Below are 26,885 nucleotides of genomic sequence, written 5' to 3'. Positions count from 1 at the left end.
GATAGGAGTAAACAAAAAAAATAGCGGACATATGGTGGCTTTGATCCACTCACTGCCAGAAGGAAGCAGTATCCTTACACCTAATGGCATTTTCCAGGCACTGTTAAAGCTGCTTTGAAATATTTTGGCTGTCGTAACTTATTATTAGCTGGGGAGGGGAGTAGGTAGTTCCTTGAATGCTGTGTCTAAAAGGCCTGTTTAACGAAGCTGCTTAGGATTCTTTACATTGTAAGTAAAATCAAAAAGCCCCTTTCTTATGTCTTGAGGCATAGGTTGTGTGCACAGCAGAGTGTTAATTGCACAAGTGAGTTGCACAGCTCTGATTTTTCCATGTGGATTTTTGTGCACATCTGTCCACAGGACCACCTTCAAATGAACTCTATTGCAGTGCTTCCTGCCCCCCAAGAGTGGGAGGTGCTTGATGGGGTGTCTTTGCACTGTGTGCTGTTGTCCCCTCCCCTCCATTCCTTGCACTCCCTAAGTTCTGGAAACCTAAGGTCTATTGCAAGCATGCTTGCAGTTATTTGTTTACCTGTGTGTGCACCCTACTTATGTATTTAAATATTTATATGAGCTACAAGTTTTGCATTATACCAGCTTACAAAAAACGATGGGTCCAGTTCTTTAAAAATACACACACATGTGTCATGTCAGTAGTTTTGCTAATTGTTGTAACCTGCCCTGGGACCGTGAGGTGAAGGGTGGGTGAAAAACCTAATAAAATAACTAAATATCCTGATGTGCAACTGCAAGGAGTATTCTGAGTCACAAGCATGCTATTGTTCATTTAGCACAGATAAAGAAACAGCAATAACTGTAAACCAGAAGTCTCTATCCTGCTAGAATGCTCCCCTGCAAATGCTCATTTTAGGGAGGGGTTTGTGCTTTTTTCCTTCTCCAGCCTCTAACTTCCCCCTCTCTTTTCACTTCTCTTTGCACTGAGAGTACCCTGGGTGAAGCAAGTATATGTTTCCAATTCTTATTTCTCAGGTTCTGGTGCCTCCCTGTGGCTCTGTTTGCTTCTTTAAAGTGGGAGTTAAAATATAACTTATCTATATTTTCTGCAATGCTTACAACACTGCTCATGACCTCCACGCATGAGCCATGGAGCAGTCAAGCCATGTTCATCTAAAAAGGTATCATTTGGCAAATCTCTGGAGCTGATGATTTCCTAGTCAACAGGTAAATAGCTAAAATAAAAAAGTAAATAACAGGAGATCATGATCAAAATAACGGACAGACAAAAATATATTCAACCTACTTTCATGAAGATGCTACTCTTTAGTGCCAAGAAAAGCAGGTAACAGTTATTACTCTGGTATACATCACAGCAAGGTCAAGTAATGGAGGATTGGCTCTCAACCCTTCTTGGAAGAGAAGCTACTCTACACTTCTATGCTTCTTGAATAGCTTCAAGTACTGCCTTGCCACTGAGAAACAAAACCACAGTGATGAAGTTATGGCCTTGCAGCCCACAACTTACCATGGACCCAGCACGCCACATCAGAAGGGTCACTGTGCTCTTCTGCTGCTTCAGCAAATTTATGGCTGGATGTGCTATTTCTCGGTACTGGCTCTCAAAGACAATGAAGATTGGCCTCCGGGATAGTTCCAGCAGCCTCCAAAGACCTTCCCTGCAAAACCAGACAATCGGTTAGAGTCCTAAGCTAATCCACAACCAAACTATTGAAACCCAATCTAGTCACCCAAAAAATTAATTCTAAGCACGACTAGTTTCAGTAGAATTCAAGCAGTTCAATGAAAACTTCAGGAACTGGTTTGAGAGGCATTAACACTAAACTGCTGTGCTTCATTTCCAGATATATGAGAGAGATTCTGGGTGTTGTGATTGGAGGTGTATACAGAAATTGGATAAATTCAGATGCTCTTCTAACCATAGATAGGAGAGCCAGGAAGATACTCCCACCTGCCTTCCTACTCCCTTCTACCTTCCCTCCTCCTCTTATGAGTACAACTTATTGGAACACTTGACTATTTTGACAAGCCATAGTTCACCAGGACAACCAAATAAGCACACTATGATTTTAGTGATCCCTCCAAATCAGAATTGCACATACTATTTGCCCGAGTCATTCCTGATCCTCCAAAAATGAAAGGAGGATCAGAGAACTTGTCTCTATTGCTGACTCTCTAATTACCTGAAATTATTGTTGCACCATTCCTGTTCCAGATATGCATTAGAGAGAACCACAATGAGGCGGCGGCACCGGCTGACATTCATAATCAGATCTGCAGAAGGTTCTGAAAGAGAGGAGAAAAACTAAATCTCTTCTGAGAAGGGCCAGAACCAATCCATTGTTGTTTCTGCATTCATCCTTCACCTGTACAAGAAAGAAATACCATAGCATCCAAATGCATATCCGCTCTGCTCTACAGAAAGGAGAACCCCTGAGCAATGGAATAAAAACTAACCAGCCTGTTTAGAACTTCCCTGTCCTTCAGACAGCCCTATTGGTTTTGGATATGAATGCCTCTGGTGGAACACTCAGGACATTAAAAAAAAAAAATGAAGAGTATACTCAAACATTGCATTTTTTAATTATTAGACACACCACAAAGAGCACAATACAGATGCCATTTCCATAGTACTATACACTCAAAAAGGTAATACAGCTGCTGAGAAATGCTGTTTTGTGGTGTATTCTTGTTTAACCAGAACTGTCCACTGTGGGCAGCATTATAGAATATGGAGGAGCTGCATTTTGTACACAGCTTGTTTTGCATCCCCATGCAAATGGATGTTGCATACTTTTTATAGAAGTTTTATTAAACAAAACAGTTGAAGATAAGAACAAATGGTCTGAAGGCACATGATTACAGTGATATTGCGGAAGCCAGAACAGGGGTGGGCCTGTAAACTGCCTGGATAGGAACTACACTTCATGCTCTTTGGAGGAAGATTAAACAAGCTGTGCCCAAAATAAAGAAACAACACATTGTCAAACATATGCAATAACAGCCTGGAAATGTGGAGGCACAGGGAGAGGCAGCGGGCCAGCACAAAACAACCACCCATCTCTATGAAATGCATATCTGCAAGGTCAAGCAAGTTAAGCAATGCATCATGCCACAGACTTTGAACAGGTGTAGAAAGCCCACCAGTTGTGCTGAGCATATACTGGGCAGACTGTGAATACATCCTACTTAATATGCAAATGGAACCTAACTGTGGACAACTGGGTGGTTAAGGAGAATACATTTTTCTTCGTACAACAGAGAGCCTGTCAGTTCCTACTTTGCACAGTTTTGCCATTATTGGTGTTTAGAATTAAAGGTATTTTAGGTTGCTTTAGAGGCACAAAATAGTGTGCCAAAGGACAAAGTAATTTTTCAGAGCCATACTTTTATCTATTAAGTAGCAAAGGACAGCGTTCAACAGGCTTCATTTCAGATACAGTGGTACCGCGGGTTAAGTACTTAATTCGTTCCGGAGGTCCGTTCTTAACCTGAAACTGTTCTTAACCTGAAGCACCACTTTAGCTAATGGGGCCTCCTGCTGCTGCTGCGCGATTTCTGTTCTCATCCTGAAGCAAAGTTTTTAACCCAAGGTACTATTTCTGGGTTAACGGAGTCTGTAACCTGAAGCGTATGTAACCTGAAGCGTATGTAACCCGAGGTACCACTGTACTGCATTGCAATGTTTGTGGCCCTTTCCTTCACTCTGAAAAAGGATACAGATGTCAAGCTGGGATCATATATGAAATGCACAATGGTGTCCTGAATGTATACACCAGCCTGTATTCTAATATCTCAGTCAGATATAGCACTGCACTATGTTTTACATCTTTCCAATCTACCTTGGAAACAGGGACATGGATTAAGCTGTACTTGAAATGCAGAATGTTCAGGGCAACTTTCAGGGAAAGTTGCATACCAACCTTCATCCTGCTGTCTCAGTGTCTAATAGAAATAGTGTTTTTTGCATTCTCCTCCTCTTGTTTGAAAATGGATGCAAGAGTTAACCTGATATTCAGACTTAGTGTGTGTACCAATTTCAATTGGATAAAGCTACCATATTAAACATAGGATGCCAAATGGGCAAATTAAACTGAAGGTTTCTCTTCATTTAGCCAACTAATCCATTTCAGATAAGTTATTTGCAGCCTGAACTCAACAGCAAGTCTGAGTGCCCAGGTACATATTAAATGAGGTGTTGGACAAGGTTCTATACCTGAATTGGGCAGGATGTCTTTATCATCCAGGAAAATCTTGTAGCCATGACGATTCTCCAGCTGTGGCTTCACTATGAAGTTGACAAACTTTCTATCATCCGTTGAGTTAGAATAAGACACATAGGCATCATACAGCTTTCCATCTGTGGAAAAGTACCAAGAGGAGAAATTTATTATAATTTTTTTAAAAACAACAACAACAAAACCTGTGCTGATTAGCTATAACACTGAGAGGATAATTCTTGTAGAAGTTCACATTTGGGTTGGACTGTCATTGAAACTCGAATCTCACAAGGGGAAAAGTGACAGCCAACTCTCCAGCCCAATATTTACCATTGATCTCCACCTCTCCATGACGGTTTCTGTACCAGAGGAGCACATTCAGACGGCACTTCACATACATCACAGCCATTAGTAACAGCAGTGCCACCGTGACAAGTGCAGCTAGCACAGCGCCCAAGTGCCCAGCAGTCTCTGCTGTAATAGAAAGACATATTTTAAATAGCATTAAATGAGAAAACAGCCTTACAATTGATAGGATGGTAGAGAAAAAAGGAAGAGAAGAGTTGGGGTCTATGGTCTCATAATATACCAAATTATAAAGAAAATGAGGGGTTATGTCATTCTTGAACAATTTTTAGTAACTTGATGACTGTTCTGACTATCAGAATGTGCGACCATGATGAGGAAGAGATGAGCAGAAGCTAAAAGACAGATTTATTCTAGCACCACATTGTTAGATCATCCTCCAAATTTTGCAAGGATCTCCATTCACAAGATGCGCATGTAGAAGTAAATCAAAGGTTTTCAGAGTAAAGATGTGCATGAACTAAATTATTCTCATTCTCCAGTGCCAATTCAATTTCTTCCTGCAAGCACGCGGGCATGTTCGTTTAGACTTTTTGTAAAACACTCTGGAATATACTGTTAACTGAGCCATTTGCTGAATGTTGCTTTAAAATACACTGAGGCTCTAATCTCAGAATTGCTCCATCAGCCTATGGAAACTTCCAGATGGAGGAATTTGACAGTGTTCAAGCATGCCAAAACAGCTGAGTTGCTTGGGGGCAGCCTGATAGCACGTTTGCTTTGGTGTGTAGAACCATTTGAGGCTGTGACTGATTGAAAACCTCAGAAAAGTTTCTATTGTCTGCTGGTGCCATCATGTGGCAATTTTCTGCCATCAGATTCACTGATGACGCCATCATAAAATTGCTCTTGTAAACCGAGCCCCTAAAGCCAGCATGGAGAAATACTGATGACACTAAAGGCTGTCTTTATATTAAACTCCTCTAGAGACATGGTAAGTCTGGTTCAAAGCCCTTTTTAGAAACCCTACTACCAGCTAGAGCAAAAACATCTTTTAAAGTCTAAGAAGAGGATCAGGCAGGCTCAGCTGAGTTTCTTGATTTCCAAGATAAAACAGGGGAAACTTATTCAAAAGAAAAGGAAGGCATCTAGATACAGCATAAAAGCAAATACTCTTATCACCCCAGCTAGACTTCAGTCTATCAGATGGCCATGCATGGGCTAAAGTAAATTACTCTATTTTTTAAATGAGAACAGATAGTTTCTATATAGAAAATTAAGTCTTGATTCTTCCTAAAAGGAAAGCCAAGCTGAGATACCCACTTCATAAATTCTCAGAGGGTCATACAATACTTCAGAATTTTGAAGCCATCTTAGTTCAAAACTATGTTTCTTCCCCCCAAAAACACATTTGCCTTTGCATACATGCCAAGAGTCATCTGAACAGTGGCACTACAAAGTGAAAAATGTGGACTGAATTATAAACTGAATGTATAGTGAAGCTGTCACACCTCTATAAACTCACTGTGGGTCAAACTCTGACTAGATTCCATGCTACCCACATCCTCAATAGACCATACTGAATCCTGTACATTGGACCCAAGGATGTAGTTTCTTACACACACACACACACACACACACACAGTTCCATTCCAAGACACACACATAATGTGTGAAATGGCCCTTAGCATCTCACATACACCAATGGAGAAATGAAATAATGATGCTGAGCCATGGATCATTTCTAGACTGTAATTAGAAAATGTAATCCAAAACACTTAGGCTACTTGAGTCTCAAGAGGAGGCAGACAGAATATAAATCACATTCAATTCCTCAGCTGCTGCACAATCTCAGATTTATCTAGTTCTGCCATTTTAATGACAAATGTACAAAGCAAATGCAAGCTCAGTTATCACACTTGCCCCTCCCATCAAGCTTCAGATAAGAAGCCCTTCTAAAGATAATTAAATTAAAAAGAGTTTAAAGTATTGCATTCATGTTTATTTGTCATCTTGTTAACCAAAGTGCAGAACTGCTCTGGGGTGGGGTCAAAGATATTTGTGTGTGTGTGTGTGTGTGTGTGTGTGTGTGTGTGTGTGACACTTCAAAGGCATCAGCCAATCAATGCTGTACACAGCCATATTCTTATCTATTGGTTTTCAGAGGTCAACTCTGAAACGGAAATTTACATTTGGATTGAATGCCATAAGCGTGTTTTCAGAGTAGTCTGACAACTCTTTAAAAAAAAAAGTATCTCCAACTCATTTCAGAAATACTCATGGGAATTCTACTATGGAATACAGTTAGTGAGTAGAAGAATCTTTTTTGAACAACTTAATAAAGATAAGCTTCAAATAGAGTGCTGGGCCCACACCCAAATGCACATGGTATGAAGTACAAAGAAATGCTACCTGATTTTTGCAGTGTGAAAACTGCTGTACTGTTTCTAACCCAGCAGGCAAATGCTCCATAATTTTCATCTGTTGTTACATTCATATCCAAAGTGCTGGAGATGAATATCTCTGATTTATTGTCATTGAACCTGGGGTGCAAATAGAAGAAGATTTAGGTTAGCACTGATTGAAAACAAACACTAGGAAATTTCAGTCAGAACCGGACAGGAAGGAAACTCAGAGGGCTCCACCCTATCAATCTTGGATTCTACCAAACATTAAATTTGGACAAGGAATGAAAGGAATGAACTGTGAGTTGGTAACAAGAGTGTTCATTTGAGTATCTATGATCTGGAAATACTGTCACTATTTTATCACGTTGGCCTTTGAAAACCTTTTCTTCCACAAAAACTAGTAGAAATTTGGGGACTTTCAAAATCATCTTTTTCCTTGTTCTTTTAAAGCAATGTATTAATTGTGGTTGCTTAGTTGTTGTATGGGATCCCATTGTTTTACATAAAAGTACTTATTTTGTGGAACTATAGTAGCAATGTCCTATTGTTTAAAGTGCATTTTTTTCTTACTAGTGTAATGTCAATTTTTCTTCTCCCAGCTACAGCCTCCATGCCATTATTGAGTGATGTACAAAATATTATATGAGTTCACAGTAACCTAGTAGAACATATCTATGACCCCACTGATAACGTACAACACAACACAAGTCCCCTGCAGTGGGAACACTAAAATAAAGGGGGTGTTCATGAAACCAGATTTGTTCTGAAGCCACAAACATCTGAAAGGGTCTTCTTCCTCTCCCTCTCCCTCTGCCTCCCCATTGAAGACTGATACATAGAGCATTCTCTTAAGCTCTTCTCCAGGGCTTAAGTGTACAATTTTCTTTTTAACAGAAACACAATCTCCCACTCTCACTCAATCTCATCCTACTACAGCAAAGATATTTCCTCCCATTGAAATATATATTACACTACTGCCCCTATTCCACAAACCTATAAGGCTAATAGTATACATAAGCCCTTAAAGATCCTCCATTATCTTCAGAGTCTGGGAGACACTATTTTAATTTGTTTCTCTCTCTTTTGTTTCTAGTTTATACAGCCAATTTAGCTTTATTTTCCATTATACATAAAAGCCTTCTTACCATTGAGTAGAAGCAGCATAGGTCTCGTTGTCTAGCAACTGGTCATCTTTCATCCAATGGAGGCCAAAATCACAGCTTTTCGTGTAGGGCAGCTGCACAGTGCAGTTCAGTGTAATCTGGCTTCCCAAATCACGTTGCAAAGTCAGATTGCTGGAGGGGTAAAGGAAACGAGGAAGGACACTGCAAATATCTGTTGGGGAAACAAAAACAGTACACCGTAAGAGAGCTTTTCAATGAGAGCACTGAACTTCCAGGCTGCATACTGCAAATCTTATATTGGCTATTTAGGTCTGGCTAACATAACAAAGAAAGTCAAGCTACTCTTGTCCCTGTGACCCTGCACAATCTCCCTTGCACAGTGGGTTCACCGACTTAACTAGACAAATTGCTGAGTATAACCTCTCTCTCAAGGCTGGTTCTGCAGTTCTGATTTGACTTGAGAAAACAATGAGAAATTCAGTAAGGACTATAGTGGGAAAGACAGAATGTTCAGGTTATCTGGAAAGCATGTCATGTCCCATAATAGAGAAATGCCCACGATAAAGGGGTATGCACATCACAGAAGTGCTGAATATGAGATATGGTATTAATTATTAACTTTTGAAGTCCTAGTGCCAGTACTTTAATTATTCTCACTGCCTGTTCAGAGTCCAGCACAGTGCTGTTCTTCCCCCTCTGTCTTTCATACTGTCAACTCATTCATGCATGCTAAATATTTTCAGCATATGTGAGCGTGCGTTTTTTTAATGAAGAACTTTCTGGATCCTATTGAGGAAAATAGGGTTTTAAGGTGCAAATGTCACATTGCATTAAAAACTAGAATATGTCACAGGTACTTGTCCCTAATTTTCCTTTCCCTTACATTCCCTTAAATTCTGAAAAGGAGAACTAGGCCATCATGGCCATCATTTTTTAAAATGTAAAGGCTCTCCCTTCTGTAGGTACCTCTATGTGTACTGGACTCATTTCCAAACTTTACCTTTATTTAAAAGGGAGAACAATACAAAAAATATTATTTTTAGAGCCCATATCCAGTCCTTAGCCAATTCAGGAGAACTTCCTGAGAAACCAGCAACTACCATCCTTATCTTAATGAATAAAAAAAATTGAAGAGTACAATCCTATACAAATCTTCTCAGAAATAAGACCTACAGTGCCTAGCAAGCCTGACTTCCAGGTCTCAGGATGTGTGTGCAGGATTTCAGCTCAAATGATGTATGATCTCCTTCTGACCATCTTTAGCTAATTTATGTTTCTAATAGCATAATGAAGTACTCCAAAATGGTATCCATCCTAGTTTAAGTGCACTATAAAAGGTTAAGCAGAGACAAAAACACACTTATCTGTCCCAACAAGTCTGCTAATTTTTTAAATCTCAGCATATATATTTTTTTAAACCTGTCTTTCCCCATTTCAACTCTGACAATGCAACTAGCAAATGGGGGACGGAGTGAGCTTATCTTGGTAGCTTCAGGTACCTCTCACCACATTTTAGGTACTATCACTTGTTATCACAGCTTTAGAAACATTAAGTCTTTTCTCTCTCCCCTAAACTGTGTCTCCACCACAGTGAAGCCTTTGTCAGGTTTATCTGTTTACACAGTTCTATTGGCCAGTAAAGCGAGATGAGCGCCGAAACCTCAGAGTCATCTGTGACAGGACCAAACAGTCAGGGGTCCCTTTACCTTTATATGTCATCTTAGATATAACATAAAATGCAGAGAGGGCTCAGAAAGAGCTCCGTGTCTGCCTTTTTCTCCCAGGTAAAAGGAAGCCCTCTTCAGCAACAGCCACACATACAGTCACAGACATCAACCCGCCAACTTCTGGTTGACAATGCATAATTTGGATCATAGCATTTGATAAATTGGCTCATATCCCCAGGGCTTATCTAATGCCATAACTTATTTGAGTATGATCAGTACCTTATGTTTAGGTGAAAACGGACAAAATCATGCCCTACATAGTTAGATACTTCACAGCTACTATGTGTCTAATGAGCAACATAGGATCCAGACTTAGGCAGACAAGTGGCCCATCTTGAAACAGTAGCAGTACTGCTTCTCCTGGGATGGGCCCAAGAGGAGATGTCAGTGTTAGGTTAGGGATCCAAAGGCATGGTTGCAAATTCCCCCTTCTTTCACTCACCTGCCATGACCAGCCGGACAGTGAAGGAGCTGTTTCTCTGATCGTTCAAGTAGAGCGTGCAGGTATAGTTGCCTGCATCGCTGGCATTTGCGTGCTCAAAGGTGAGGTATGTTGTTGTGTTCTGCAGTGTGCTGTGCAGGTGGCTTAACGCGGTGAAGTTAAGCAGATGACAGTTTTTGCTCCACTGGATGCTAAAGTTTGAGGTAGACTGAAGAAGCTGGAGGCTCTGGTTATCCAAAGGGCAGAACAAATGATTAACCTGTTCTTGCTGGGTCCAAATGGTGTGATCATAGAAGTGATCTGGGTCCACACACGATAAATTAGATGAAACCGTCAGCGAAAAGAATTCTAAATAAAGCAAAGCAGTTAAATTGCAACTACTTCTGTGATGCCTAATCCAACCTACATTTCTACAGCAAGCACAGAATACGCAACTCCAACAGCAACCAAGTCATTCATGCCCAACCAGGTCATAGACACTGCCCCCCTGGCTGAACTTACTTTTAATATGCATACCATGTGAGGGCTCCTGAAAGACTGTTTAAAGTGAATTTACTATAGAGAAGAGAGATAAATATTTATCATCCTGATAACAAGATCAGCTAACTATGTGATTCTAACTAGAACTCTATCTATGCCATAGATTCCTTATTTATAATGAACAGAGAACAAATTGATAATAAGGGCATTAACACAATGATCACATTCAACAACCCTCCTCATAACACACACACCACACACAAAAATGCTAGGAGAGGCAATGCACTGAAGCAAGCACTATAGAAAAAGGAAAGAACAGGGGGGAAACCTAGCCAACCAAATACTGCTAATGTATAAAAAAAAGCATTGGTGGTATTCACTGGTCATTTGCACACCTGGAAACTTTTTTTTAAAAGATACTATAATTATAATAAGTGCTTCAGAGCTACAAGTTCAAAGGAAAAGCAATCAACCTTAAAAAAAAACCTGTACAACACAGTACATTTTGCTGAGCAAAAAGTTGCATGTCTGTACACTTGTTAGTATTTGATATGAACTGGAACTGGAACAATGAAGTACATGAAATGGATGCACTTGTTTGTCCATGACAGTGAACCTCCACCTTATTTGATACCACTGAGAAATAGATAGAGGTTCTGTATCTTTTCCAGTGCTCAGACATATCCAGTTTAGCTGCTATAAACAAAAGTTGATAAGTCTTTGTAAGAATAAAAATCATTTTCAGAAATGTCCAGAAGTACAAAGCATAAATCATGTCTGACTGATCAATACTATTTTGGTGTGGGGTGACTTCCAAGTAAAATTCATTTTGCACACATGGCCATCACATATGATAGTTAAATGACCTAAGTACCATCTATGTACCAGTTCTAAAATAGTCTCCCTCATGTTAGCAGATATATTTAAATGGGAATTTATTCCACATTGCGCTCTACTTGCCAAGTGATGTAGCACATGGAACATAATTTTCTCATGCAGTTCTCAGTTAAGAGTAACTTATGTATTTGAGACCTTTTTATGTGTTGTTTGTATGCTATAAGCAACCAGAGATTCAAACCCAACTTCAAGGGCTCTGGTTGCCTGTTGATGGACTATTCTGGAGGCACCCAATGGTTCTTGACTACCACTGCTGGTGTAACAGTAGGCATAAATATGCAACTATAGGGAACAGGTGGTGCTGTGGTCTAAACCACTGAGCCCCTTGGGCTTGCCAATCGGAAGGTCAGCGGTTTGAGTCCACGCGATGGGGTGAGCTCCCATTGCTCTGTTCCAGCTCCTGACAACCTAGCAGTTCGGAAGTATACCAGTGCAAGTAGACAATTAGGTACTGCTGTGGCAGGAAGGTAAACGGCGGTTCCCTGTGCTATGGCACTCGTCACGGTGTCCTATTGTGCCAGAAGCGGTTTAGTCATGCTGACCTCATGACCCGGAAAGCTGTCTGGGGACAAACGCCGGTTCCCTAGGCCTGAAGCAAGATGAGCGCCGCACCCCAAAGTTGCCTTTGACTGAACTTAACCATCCAGGGGTCCTTAACCTTTACCTTGCCTAAATACGCAACTCTACTAAAGTTAATGCCACTGCTGGCAGAACGTCAAGTGAGAACTCATCTTCAAGTGAGCACTTCCATTATCAAAGGTTTTCACTGTTGATGGGACAGCAGTCCTATATATACAATGAATTGTTCACAACTATGATGTTCTGGCAGAAATGGCAATAACTTTAGTAGATGCAAACACAGTTGTTAAAGTGCCACTGACTACTGTGATGCTTTGTCCTGAAAACACTCCAAATAAGCATTACGGCATTATCATCATTGTTGCAGCTGTTGCTAAAGTTATATGAATGAAATTTCCCAGGTGGAAATTGAATTGCTTCGTATATGAATGGCTTCTTTTTTTGCTAACACAAAAGTTACATAGGATTGCAGTTCTATACCTTACAAGGGAGTAAAGCCCACTGCTCAGCATCTGAATACATGTAGCCTAATCCTACACATCTTTTATTGCTCTTGTCTGTTCTATCATGACCATAATTATTCTACAAAGAACTGCCATAGTAGTACTGCCACAAAATTTCATTTCATTATTTCATCCTTCTATCCATAAACTATGAATAAAACAACAACACCCTACTGTGACTGGGCTGGGTCCCTTCAAGTATGCATAATATGTTGCCTTTGTCTGCTAGACAAACATTCCCATACCTGATCAGGAAGAAACTGAAGAAAGAAATGCTGCTCTTTTTGCTTACACACAGGAGCTGTTAAGTACACACCCAACCATCAGATAGTGGGAAGGAGTAAACGGCAGGTATGGATCCCAGCATTAAGAAGCAACCAAAGACTTATCTCAGAGGGTGCTAATTCTCATAGGGTCCTTTCACAAATATTTCACATACTGAATGCTGATTTATAAATGGATTGTGTCACAGCAGGATACACTTACCATGCAGCTTAATTCAGGGCCGTTTCCACTATCATCCCTCATGCTTTTTGCACAGGTAGTGCTTTTGGTACAAGAATATCACATTTTCAGAGAAGTTACTCAAGCCAGTGCACTGTTGTACTGGTCAAATACAGCATATTTCTGACTCCTGGTCAACAAAATAGGTTTAAAGACTGTCTCGAGGTAAATCTAAAAAAAGTAGTATAAACACTGACAACTGGGAAACACTGGCCTGCGAGCGCTCCAGTTGGAGAACAGCCTTTACCAAAGGTGTCATAGGCTTTGAAGACACTCAAACTCAGGACGGAAGGGAGAAACATGCTAAGAGGAAGGCATGCTTGGCAAATCCACATCGTGATCAACTCCCGCCTGGAAATCAATGTCCACACTGTGGAAGGACGTGTGGATCCAGAATTGACCTCGACAGTCACTTACGGACTCACTGTTAAGACCATGTTTATGGAAGACGATCTTACTCAGCTACGAGTGATCGCCAAAGATTTCTGACTCCACAATGTATTTATAAATGCAAAAGAGATTGAATCATTTGTGTCAGGGGCACTTTGTGGCTGCAGTTTGCTGCACAGTATCTCCTTCTTCAGCTCATGGTCTTATGCTGCATTATTTTTCAAGCAATGTTTGTGTGTTCCCTTCACTCAAACATCCTACAATCTTCATTGTGTTTGCAGGAAGTCTAGAGGAAATGGATGGAATTCACTGGGACTGGAGAGCAAAAATTGGTTTGGAAGTAAGACAACTACTCATTCCATTTTGACCTCTGGTAAACAGGTTTCTGTATTGACTAAAAAACCTGCCAAACATGTCTGACCAGCAAAACAGAAGAAGCACACACATAAGGAAAGCTAATTTCAACTCTCTTCAAAAATTATTAGTGTTTCCAGTTTAAATTATCTGAAGTCTCTTTTTTACTTCTGTTTCATTCAGAGGGCAGAGCAGGAAGAGGAGCTCATGCTGGGGCCTGTATGGTATCTGCTTTCACTCATTCCTTGCTGTGAAGTCAGACCTTTATTCTTACTCCTGTTACTACTGCCACTACTACTGCCACTAGCCAGAACTTAGTCCTGGCATGCTTGGCCTGTGAGAAGGGATCTGTTGTAGAGAAATGTATACTTCAGTCCTCACTACACCATGAAAGCATCCATTTCACGCTGTGTGCTCAAAATGCACATATACAGTGGTACCTCTGGTTACGTACTTAATTCGTTCTGGAGGTCCGTTCTTAACCTGAAACTGTTCTTAACCTGAAGCACCACTTTAGCTAATGGGGCCTCCCGCTGCTGCTGCTGCACCGCTGGAGCACAATTTCTGTTCTCATCCTGAAGCAAAGTTCTTAACCCAAGGTAGTATTTCTGGGTTAGCAGAGACTGTAACCCGAAGCATATGTAATCCGAGGTACCACTGTATTCCTTTAAATTGAGACTATCTGTCCATGCATATACATGTATAATAGAGCATTGTATGTTCTGCATCCCAAGACTGGGATATTAGACTTAAAAATACAAAGGCAGTTCCTTTTATCTTCTAGTATGCAACTATGAGATTAAAAACCTGTCCCTTTTATTTTGTAAATGATTCTCAGATATCAATTTGGTATATCAGACAATGTACAGGAAGCAAGATTCCATTATTCATAATGATATTATGGTCCCAAAGTATATAAAAGATCATGACCACTATCCACTACACACATAAGCTCTTGTGCCCCATTTTAAAAAGACTTCAGCACAGCTAACAGGTAGGGGCCCTTAAACCCATATTTATTCCTCTGCTCTTATATTTTGCCTATTTCAGCCAATACACAGATTTCCATTTGTTTTTTGGCATTTACTATTCCTTGTATTTTGCACAAATCAATATTGACTACATAATTCTACATTTCAAAACAAAATGTAATTGTTTCATCCCTTTCATATGTAAATATAGCACTCCTTCAACACCAACCATCCCAAATCCTGGGATCAGTCCAAAGTATTGTACACTTTAGACAGTAGTAGAGAACAGAACAATAGAGTTGGAAGACAGCACAAGGACAATCTACTCCAAGGGTAGGCAAACTAAGGCCCAGGGGCCAGATCCGGCCCAATCACCTTCTAAATCCAGCCCGCGGACAGTCTGGAAATCAGCGTGTTTTTACATGAGTAGAATGTGTCCTTTTATTTAAAATTCATCTCTGGATTATTTGTGGGGCATAGGAATTCGTTCTCCCCCCCCAAAAAAAATAGTCCGGCCCCCCACAAGGTCTGAGGCATAGTGGACCGGTCCCCTGCTGAAAAAGTTTGCTGACCCCTGATTCTAACCCACTGCAATGCAGGAATCTTTTTGCCCAGTGTGGGGCTTGAGTCTATGACACTGAGATTAAAGAGTCTTCTGCACTATCGACTATCTCCTCACATTTCTGATGAGTTAAAGGGCTTAATCAGATAATCAATACCCTACTGCACTGTAGTAGATATATTTAATTTAAGGGGTAAGGAAACTCATCTGCTAGAACTATAGTAATCTGGCACCTCACTTTTATGCATCTTATTACTTGGAAGCAAATCCTACCAATTTTGAAACGTACCTCCAAGAAACTGTGCTTAGGATCCAAGCCACAGGCTGCTAACTAAACAAATAATGATAGGGAGAGCCTTTGCTTTTTGCAGGGGCAACCCTATCATTACAGAATGAGGTAATTGTCTCAGGTGGTAACAATGCCACCCTGGATGTTCCCCCTAAGTCTCCTGGCCATTCCTACCCTCCTGTGCCAGTGAGCCTGCTTGTTGCTGGCCTAGTATGGCTATACGTCTCACCCAGTCACTTTCTTTCAACACGTCACAGTACAGGAAAGCCCCAGACTGAAGAAGTATGCATTGCAAAGAGGCAACCAGCATAAGCCACACAGTCCAGAAACTTTAGCACATGCCCATGCAACACATGCTGCTGCACAGTAGCATCTATCCATGTTGGCAATGGCCCAATTAGGGCAAGGAGTAGCGAAGTGTTGAAAGACAGAACTCTATGTGCCATATGGCCTGTCCTGGGCATGCTGATGCCTTCAGGTGTGGTGAAGGATGCTGTCTCGTTGCCAGAGTCAGCTTCTGTACATGGAAGGGGAGTGGGGAAGTCATGCTTTCCCTCTCAGGCAGCAAAATGCCTCAGGGCAGTTATACCAACCCTAAACATCACCTATTTCATTAACAAATATGGCAGGCTTCAACTTACAAACAACAAAGCGTGCATCCCTGCAAGATGGTAAACTGGTTTCACATCATCATAAAAAGAGTCTGGAAGGGAGAATCAATTATCTACTTCATTATGTAATTGCCACAATAAACTTAAAACCAGTAACTGCTGTGCAAAATGCTTCCCTGCAAAACTGCACAGAATAACGTGGTTAAAGCAAAACTAAGGTGCAGTGTAAATGGCCTCAAAGAATTTTCATTTGTGGTCACACCCCTAGGACTGGTTCAGACATAATGCCCAAGCATGGGTTGGCAGCATAAGTATGAGCCACACAGATCCATTTTCTTCCTCCTTTCTTTATTTTAAACAAACCACAATTTGGCATTTTGTCCAAACCAGGCTTGCACTGGAGTACACATTCAGTCCTGTTTCTAAAAGTGAATGTCAGCATGGCTATCCCTTTGCAAAGGCTAACACAAATACAGCGCTAAATGAAAAGAAAACTGTGTAAATGTGTCTGGGAGGCACTCAAGGGTTCTCCCAGTATACAGAGAAGACACAAAGAAATGTCACAACAAACAGCATACTTTGAAGATACAGTACTGACACCTATTACTGGCTGAGCAAACTAGCTCCCAAGATCACTCTCTCACTCCCCCCACCATGACACACACACTTTCTAGCCAGTTTGCTTCTTTGCAAGGTGTGGTCAATTTATACAAAAGCATTATCAATAAAAGCAGATTAGGTTGGTCTGTTGCAACAGCAATAACTGAAAAGGCACCTCTATGTAAAACTCAAAGATTATGGCTTATTTATTGGTCCTACAGACAGGAATGTTATCGTACTGACTTTGCCAGTGCTTTTCCCAGGATCACAGCAGGCATACACAAACCCATATAACTGGGAGGGGCAGAGAAAGATAAGGGTTATCTCAATTTCTAACCAACTTATAGCTTTAAGACTCCTTCTATGAGACAGAAAATTAAAATAGCCATTGTTTTAAGAGGTTAGACCAAGGCAATATTGTATCTTTTATCCTTTTGGGCAACATGTATAAGCATTTCTGCACTACTCATCGTGGATACTCAGAGGGAATTTAAGAGACAAATCATATTGCAGAAGAAGAAAAATGCATCTAAGAAACATCAAAATGTTGCACCCCACATCATCTTATGTTGCTGTTTCAATTAGGCAAGCATAAATTGCCTAAGGGTGCCTCCAGACAGTCACTATTTTGCAAGTGGGATTCAAGAGCACATTGGAAACTTATGTCTGAGCCGTTAAATTGAACTGAAAGGCTCTGTTGCACTAGCTCAACAAATCCACTTTAAAAAAGAATCAGGCTTTCTGCGGTTTGGAAAGTCATGGGGAAACGCACTGGAAGTATGGGATAAATGAATGAATAACAGAAGGGGGTATTATTATTATTATGCTGTGTATTTTGTGTTTTTATGTTGTACGCTGGCCTATTGTCTTTGGATGAAGAGTAGTATATAAATTTAAAAAATAATAGTAAACTAGGTCTGTTGGCAGACTGTGTTACAAAGATGTCTGCAAGTGTGATATGAAGGCTGGCAACATTAACCCCACCATGTGGGAATCCTTTGCAGGCAATCACAGTGTCTGGAGACAGTCAGTCAGTAACGAGAGGAATGGCCACTGCTATGAGCAAAGAGAGAAGAAACACCATGGTGTAACTTTAGCAGCAAAACCAGATGCTCCACCTGCAAGAAAACATATGTCTCCTGTATATGTCTCTGGAACCACTGTAACTCTCCAACAGCTTGACTTCACTCCAAAAGGCACACTCGTCTATTGCCTCCCAAGACAGACGGATACCAACACAACCCTATTTAAGCATACGACTTAAGAGATGCAGGTTGTGTCTCCATTGTCAATCGATGGAAATGGAAATGTTAGCATCCTTACCTTTGCAGTAGGATGTGTTATGAAAGAGTACTTCATCTCTGTACTAACAAAGCTATTTTACCAATACATAGGGATAGCAAGTTAAATCTAGAAGGAGCACAGTAGAGTTTCTTCATCGTGCACTGCCTGATCATTTTGTGAGCCACATCAAAAATAAATCATAAGGAAATAAAAATCTTGTATGCAGATATCTGTGACACTCCAGAGATAAATCTGCTCACTTCCTAGAACGACAGTTTAACTATTTATTTATATGGTCATTTGAAAGCCCTAATTATGGGAATAAATGTGTCAGTTCCATGTATGGCTAACCTAGTGTTTCATTGCCCCACCACATATTAAATTTAACCCCATAGTATCCAGCTGTGGCACAAACATCACAGTGGCAAAGGCAGAATGAGTCTATGGCACTTCTGGACTAGAAGCTGAGGATTTATCAAATGTATATTTTTGCCTGTCTCTTCAGCACTGCAATGACACCTACTCCAGAGATTAGAAGACTAGAGGGAAAGCCACTGGTAGCCTAACACACACAGGTTTGCACAGGTACTGTAATGCAATATAGAGTAGCACACTCGCATATTTTGAACATCCCTACAAGTTGGCCACTACTAATTAATTTCTTTTTAAAAAACTGTATTCCACTTCCTTCTACATATGTCCAAGGCAGCCAAGAGTAATGCAAATGAAAAACAGAAAACAAATAAATACCACATAGCTGGTCAGCAGATAAACTTAGGATTTGATCGGCCAATAGGATGACTATGTTGCTGTACTAAGCCACCCCTTAGAATGCAACTGACTAGCCAGCATCCTGTGTTCCCAGAGAAGAATAGCCCATTTTTTTCTCCAAAGTTCCTGTATGCTTTGCCACTGGCTGCAGGGCCAGCATGGGCAGAAGCCAGAGTAAGACTGGATTGTATAGGTCAGAAGAACAGTGGATGCACTTTTCATTCTCTCCTAAAGCTCCATGCACCCCTACAGCAAATGTTAAGCAGAAGGCAAAGAGAATGATGGATAGACAAATGTTGACTACTGAAAAGCCCTCACAGGACAGAAGCCAGCCATATCAAGCATCAGTGAGCTAATGTGAAGCCTACAGGAACCTGGCAGTGTGTGTCATGGGAAAATGGAATTCAATGAGGCCTCAAGAACAAATGGAAAACATAGGACACCCCTATGATCAGATAGCAAGTGTTAAATACAAACGCACGCACACAAATCTCACTGACCAAAAAACAATAATGGAAAACTAATTTCAAATTGGGAAGCAAGGCCTAGGAAAGGCCACTGTGCCAAACAGAAACAACAATGGAAATAGGCCTGCCATGTAAGAAGTTTCAAATCTTCTCTCAAAATACTCATATTGTCTCATAAATAAAGTGTGTCTCTTCCAGAAAAAGATATCCAAACACAGAAGAGAGATTAGTGGTTGAAACACAAGTGACTGTAAAGGCAGGAGGCCTGATCAGGTCAAGCAAGAAGGGCACAGAGAAGAAAAAACAGTGGGTCAGACTGCCTTAATTGCTAAGTACCACAAGCCTACATATATTCATAAAACACACAAACCACACCAGGACAACTTTTTCTTTTAGTCTCACCTTGTAAAGCTGCTGTCCTTTCCTGCTCAGTCCTTGTGGCAAGGCAGAAAGCCAAGAGCACAGATGGCACAGGCAGAAGAGAGAGCAATTTCACAGTCATTTTAGCTTATTCACAAGCAGCATCCTACAAAATGGAAAAGCACAGGGGAAATAATTACCTTTATGGACTTCCCTCTTTGAGATTCAGACAGCCACCTTCAAATCCTGAGACTCCTTGTGTGTCCTTGCTGTGCACTCCCTGATCGTAGCCATGTTAATCACATGACTGGCCAACAGACTGGCTTTGCCAGTTAAGTATCTCCCTCTGCTTTTTTTTTTTTGTTCATTCCATGTCCTCCTTAAATGACTTGTTCTATTCTCCACCCCCAATCACAATCTTCCAGGCCTGCACTCGGGACAGCCAGTTCCTCCCACCTGCTATCATTGCTCCACCCACCTTTCCACCTGCATACAAGGAGAAAATGAAACCTGGACTCTTAAAATCAACAAACCCACCCAGCGTGTTGGCAGCAAAACAGTCGACCAAGAGTTTGCTCAGTAAAGAGCCAGGAGGCAGGTTGCTCAAAAGCTCTGCAGCTGTGAGGATTGCCGCTCTGTGGCACTAAGCCAGCCGGTTATCCTGGATCCTGGCAAAGACTGCTGTGGACTATAAACATGAAAATGCCCCAAGGAGTAAACAAGAACCCCCCTAAGGAGTAAACAAGGAAAATACACCAAGGAGGCCTGCTTTCAGGCAAAGGGAAAATGTTAGATCTCAAGACAAGACCAAACCTGACAGTTACACCATGTGTGTAAGTTCTATTACTGAACTGAAAAACAATACTAGTAGAGCTGAATTCTCTTTTTTAATCTGTAAAAGATGTGCTGCTGTTTTCTTTTTAAATGTAGCATAAAATACACACTCAGGGCTACTCATAATTCTGATCATGAAGTGCAGCTGATATACAGTTCAGATGTGAAAGAAAATGCATAAAAGAGAAACAACTCTCCAATTAAAGAGAAGCTTTCAGAAACCTAAACATGAAACATGGAATAACCACTAGGCTCCCCAAAGTTGTATTCAGAATCATTACCTGATCAAAGCTGCTGTCCCATATAAGCAAGTAATCCTTAACCACAATGACTATATGAATGGCAGGCAAGTTTTTAGTGTGTAACAGTAAGAGGTACCTGATCTATGTCAAGTACCATATTTTTCGCTCTATAAGACGCACCAGACCACAAGACGCACCTAGTTTTTGGAGGAGGAAAACAAGAAAAAAAAATATTCTGAATCTCAGAAGCCAGAACAGCAAGAGGTATGGCTGCGCAGTGAAAGCAGCAATCCCTCTTGTTGTTCTGGCTTCTGGGATAGCTGTGCAGCCTGCATTCGCTCCATAAGACGCACACACATTTCCCCTTACTTTTTAGGAGGGAAAAAGTGAGTCTTACAGAGCAAAAAAATATGGTAACTTCCAAAAGAGACAAAAATGGCTTAATACATTTTCCAAGAACAGAAAATGCAAATGACAAATCCATACAATGGTGGTAACAATATAATACTAAACTAAATAGCTGACACATTACAGCCCTTTGTTTATGGCATTTGCATATCACCCTTCACACACAGGGCAAGAATGCTCACAAACAGGAAATACTGTATATCAAGTATTGCCACAAAAATCTTGTCTTGCAGACACGTGGATTTTAGTACAAAATTCTACTTATGCACACATTTCTTTCACCATCCTCTCAGATACCACAGGCACTATCACCTGAGGCACACCAGCTCGCCCTGATAGATGGGGACAGGCCTTGAACAGAATTGCTGTGCTCCAAGTAGGGCAACATTTACAAAGCAGACACCCACTGTTTGGGTTTCCATCCACTGCATTTCCTGTTCCCTTTCGTCTGTCCCATCTGCTCTGTGTTGCACATGGGCATGGGTACTAGTATGAGATGGAGCGTGTGGCAGTTTCCAGTTTTATCACTGCACAACTGGTGTCTTTGCCTATGCCCTAGGAAGGCTCTGAATTACAGGCTCTGTCATCCAATTTTCATTTTTAAATTAGTTATTTATAATTTACATAGTACTTTCAACATGCAAAGTGCTTTACAGTAATGGTCACATTTGGCTAATTTATATGGTTTGTGGTCACAACACTGGTAACAGTACTAAGGCGGGAGGTCTCCTGATTCAAGGATTTTGCAGAGTGGCATCACACTCCTCCACACTCCACATATCTGACTTTTGCAAGACCTCACACAGAGCAACTCCAGAGTGTTGTGTTGATACATCTTGAGTAGTTTGCTGTACTGCACTGATGCTATAATTGCTGCACAATTATGACCCAGCATGGTACTCCTTGTGATTCCTAGTTGCCTTCCACGGGAGACAAGACCACCAGGTTTTTGCTCTGAATACTGTGTTTCTCATTTAGTGCAATGGGAAGAGCAATATTCAGTCTAACTAACTACATCTGAAAAGCAGCTTGATGGTAGAGTACAAACCTTACAAGCTTGAGCAGAATGGGGAGATATTTTATTATGGTTTATACATTTTGGCCCAAATGTTTTGTAGCCTAAGTATATTGGCCCATAAAATCTGGTTCTTCAAGTCACAAAAATTATTTTCATCTGTTCTGTCCATGTGATGCTGTAGCATTGTCCCCAAGAAGCTCAAAATGATGCATTTCAGGGAACATCAGAGATGCATAGCTTATTAGTTATAATGTATCTTGAATTCTTAACAAATGTTGCTTTAATTTGCCTGGACAGTCCAAAGCAATCATGAAATTAGGGTAGAATCTTACCAACAGATTATAGACTTCTCCCTTACGCATGGCTTCATTCTTTTCTGAACAGCTGCAGAGAAACCTGTTGCCCTAGAAACCAAGCCGTACAATTTCAGCTCCACAGTATCCCCAGCAATCAATCATCTTCCAAACATATCCACTTCCTTCCAATTATTCATTTTGTAGCTAATAAATTAAAATTCAGTTTTACAACAACAGCTTCTGTATAAAATGTCCAAGATATCCAATATGATCTAGTAATGATATTCTATTTTAGGATTTTTTTAAAGCTCAGAAGCAACAGTATAGTCGTCTAACAAAAAACTAATCACACCCAGCCAAAGTTAAGCACATCTGAGTCCCATTAGTTTCAATAAGGAACAAAAGGTTCATGTGGCAAGCCTAAATGTATACTCAACACTGTCCCACCAAGTATAAGGAGGTCCTAGCTGCAATCATCTGTGCACTTACCAGGAATTAAGCCCCACTGAGCAAAGTTACTTGCTTCTGAGTATATGTGTAAGTTTGTGTTGTTAAAAACATCTCAAACATTGGCTAGATTGTGCGCCTACACTTTTTTAATGAACACAAATTAAAATAAGAAAACTGAATCTGTGGCTGTAGTCGTAAATACTGTTGCCTGGATCACTAAAATCAATTTGACTTGCTTAAATGGTTTTAAGACGGAAATATTAAGTTCCTGTTCCCCACCCTTTACCTCAGTAGATCTTATGCCTGTTTACTCAAAAGCAGCAAGTCCTACTGTGCTCAATAGTAAGTAAGTATGCATACGATTTTATCCAAAGCCTATATTCCTATGTTGACTTCCTTAGGAGTAAGCCCCATTCAACTTTGCACTAATGACTTCCAGGTAAACTGGATCAAGCTATAGGTCTTTTAGTTAGGGGAGTTCATCTTCTGTTTAGGTGTCCCAAGCCTTTTTCAAATAAAAATATGGATTATCTCAACACATCGCTAGGCAAACCCCCAAACCACACACTTTGCCTCAAGGTAAGATAACAGGCGACTACTTCTACACCAAAGAATTTCAAGCTGCAAATTTAACTTCAACCTCAATTCCTAACATGGGCAAACATAATCACTGCTGAGGAATACCTGCAAAATAACGCTAAAATTGTGTTACAAAAAGGAAGAACGGATTAATGTTTACTAAAGGCAGCAATCCCATTTTCACTGTATGTCCCAATATACTGCTTTTGTACTGCACGAAGGCACAACCCAAGGAACCAGAAGCTGCTACCTCTCCCGCAGTAATAGTCTCACGTTGCCTAAGCTCCACTCTTGGAGGCCTTAAGAAGAAGAAAAAAGCCTTTTTTCTTATCACCATCATGACACGTGCGTGTTTCTCTCTTCCTGGCCTAGTACAGAGAAGACCTAGCACGCGAGACTCCAATGAATAAAAGAAGCAACACCAACCTCTAACTCAAGAAGCCATGGCCCAGTTGCACCCAAAAAAACCCTCTTGCGCGAAGATAACAATTTTAGCAGCTGAGGGGACAAGGAGGCGTCTTCATAACTAACCCTCTTCCCTGTTGCCATGGGAACCCACAACCTGCGCTCAGGTAGGCAAAGGGCGGCGCCTCACACCTCTCTTCGCAGAGGAATTCTGGGTAGTGTAGTGCAGCAGCTTCCTCGCTGCTAAGTTCCTTTCGTGAGAAAATACTACGTCTCCCAGCATGCAACTGGCTACCTCTGCCTTAGGCCCCACACACCTGTGCAGGCAAGTTGTTTACACTCTTCAGCGTAGACGGATCGAAGCAAGAGGGTGGATAGGTGGCTTGGAAAATATATAACTTCAACATGCTAACTTTTTGCTTAGTCAGCAGGCTTGGAAAAAGTTGTTGTTCAGAGCCAGCACTTCAGGCGGTTGCACTAGGGCGGAATGGGTCGCTTTGCGGCTGTTCCTTTTCGCAGTCCATTAGGCGCCAGCTGGGAGTCCCAGGAATGCGGACAAAATGTCTTGCTTAAGTAAGTTTGTGTATCAGGCCTGCATATTGGTAATGTTGTTGGCGACTTCCTTTCATAGGTCCATTAAAACTATCGATCTAGATAGATACTGATGTAAACTGTGCCGCAAACAAGAAACGGAGATAGACCTGATTAATATATACCTGGTACTCTCAACTTCTTGTTTATAACGATATATACAGAGGAGAATGGAGAAAAGGACCGGCATCAGCTTCCCCCTGCTGTTACAGCATTTTCAGCCTTTTTTCTCCTAACTAAGATGCTTCTTGGGCTAGGTTTGGATGCTGCTGGTTCTCTTCCTTTTCCAAGAGATGTGCAGGGAGTTGGAAGGCAGGGCTTTCCTGCAACCTTTTCTCTTATATAATCTTATGAAGACTGTGCTTTGAACCCTCAATGTGGTTTACATGAAGCCCCATGAAACAAAGTGGATGTAGTTCGCTAAAAATAATATTCTCCGTTTCAGGGTACATTTAAGGAACATAGTGGATTTCCAGACAGGGACCTTATATTGCAAACAGGTCATCAAGTCCAGTTTTTCCTGTGTGCATTTTTGGCATGTTAGCCTCTACACATTTCCTTTATTCATTGCTGTTCTGCTGCTTGTTGAGCTTTGTAGAATGATTTGGTATGTTTCAGTTACGCTGCCTTGTCTATCTGTTTTGCTTATTAATGAATTTGAATGTATTTGGGCTGTTTTTCTGCCCCTTTCCTCAGTTTCCAGAACTTTTTTTTTTCTGTGCTGGGCACGTGTCCAGCTATTTCTATACCTGTTTGTGTACAACTTAAACAAAAAAACCAACAACCTTTACCCGGGAAGTGAACAGGAGTAAATATTACCAGCCCAGAAGAGCAATCTAAATTATAGGAATCTGCCATGTTGCATGGCTGCTGCAATCTGCTGGCATAAAGACTCTTGATCCATATCCCACACAGTGGTGGCTAGGAGGGACTACAGAAACTGCCCAAGCTCAGTGAAGATAATGGACACTCATTGCATCCATAGCAACACCACCACCCAATCCTGGCACACTTTCTGCCTCTGCATGCATGGCCAATCACAGACACACACAAATGAGCATGCCAAAACACGACACTGTAAACAAACACATGCACAGATTGCAGCCCCTTCCCCAACCTGCATACTTGCAGCCAGCACCTACACAGCATCCATGCCAAGAAACCATGCCAATATACACAAGGCATAGAGTCACAGAATTGTAGAGTAGGAAGTGACCTCGAGTGTCATCTAGTCCAAGCTACTGTGATGCATGTGGGTGAGTGGAGGGAGCTTAGTACAAGCATGGAAGTGTGTACACAGTCCACATGAGCAAAACAGTGTCAGAGACCTCAAATACCCCTCTGGTGCCCCCGCACCCGGTCATGTGAAGCAGTGGAAGCAAGAACATGAGTGATGGCAATAATTTTAAACCAAATGTCGGTGGTTTGCAATAGTGACTTGTTAATTTGAGCAAAGTACAATTAAGAGCCTCCTGCCAACCTAGCAGTTCGAAAGCACGTCAAAGTGCAAGTAGATAAATAGGTACCGCACCAGCGGGAAGGTAAACAGCGTTTCCGTGCGCTGCTCTGGTTCGCCAGAAGCGGCTTGGTCATGCTGGCCACATGACCCGGAAGCTGTACGCCAGCTCCCTCGGCCAATAAAGCGAGATGAGCGCCGCAACCCCAGAGTCGGCCATGACTGGACCTAATGGTAAGGGGTCCCTTTACCTTTACCTTTACAATTAAGAGCAACACAAATAAGCTTTAAGGTAATTTTAATTTTAAGTAGAAATTTCATTTCCTTTTATGTTTGTGTATCTCATTGTACTGGCAATGGCCTATGGTTGCAGGCTGTAAATATTGACCATAGCAATTCAATCCCCCTGGTACTCCAGCACATGTTGTAATCACTCGGGGGGGGGTGTACTGGAGCGATACCAGCCTATATCCCCCCGTTAGTACATCACTAGTAGTGATCACATTAACCAGAGTGTCAGATTTGCACTGGGGAGACCCATTTTCAAATTCTGCCAGCCAAGAAGCTCACTAGGTGATCTTGGGCTAGTCATTAGTGTTACGTATGTCACAGGATTTTTGTGAGGTTAAAGGAGAGGGGTATTTATGCCACCTTCAGTTCCTTGAAGGAAAGATGAAAAATAAACATATGCATATTGTGCAGATTTATGTTAAAGATTCTGAACTGTGTATTAGTCAAATTGAGACTGAGGACAATATGCAGATCACTTCATATTTGGGAA

General features: G+C 41.2%; 1 protein-coding gene across 7 annotated transcripts in view; it reads right to left on the bottom strand.

Annotated features, from left to right (window-relative positions):
- The window catches only part of SIGIRR (single Ig and TIR domain containing), a 36,928-nt gene that overhangs the window by 8,616 nt on the left and 1,427 nt on the right, over positions 1-26,885 (bottom strand). The window contains exons 1-10 of one of the 7 annotated variants that reach the window (XM_083480850.1): positions 24,079-24,260; positions 22,660-22,731; positions 19,868-19,991; positions 10,204-10,551; positions 8,056-8,245; positions 6,915-7,045; positions 4,527-4,670; positions 4,193-4,336; positions 2,160-2,262; positions 1,484-1,634 (exon numbers count right to left, since the gene is read on the bottom strand). In XM_083480850.1, coding sequence (XP_083336976.1) covers positions 1,484-1,634; positions 2,160-2,262; positions 4,193-4,336; positions 4,527-4,670; positions 6,915-7,045; positions 8,056-8,245; positions 10,204-10,551; positions 19,868-19,967 — 1,311 coding nt within the window. In that variant the 5' untranslated portion in view covers positions 19,968-19,991; positions 22,660-22,731; positions 24,079-24,260. Of the gene's footprint in view, positions 1-1,483; positions 1,635-2,159; positions 2,263-4,192; positions 4,337-4,526; positions 4,671-6,914; positions 7,046-8,055; positions 8,246-10,203; positions 10,552-19,867; positions 19,992-20,025; positions 20,249-22,659; positions 22,734-24,078; positions 24,275-26,885 lie in introns of those variants that run through there. The other 6 variants (XM_083480849.1, XM_083480852.1, XM_083480851.1 and 3 more) reach the window with 6 other exon arrangements.

The sequence above is a fragment of the Podarcis liolepis genome (genome assembly GCF_965112155.1).
Source record: "Podarcis liolepis genome assembly, chromosome: 1".
Classification (NCBI taxonomy): Eukaryota; Metazoa; Chordata; class Lepidosauria; order Squamata; family Lacertidae; genus Podarcis; species Podarcis liolepis.
The sequence above is the reverse complement of the archived record's forward strand: the minus strand, read 5'-3'. Positions and strand labels throughout refer to the sequence as shown.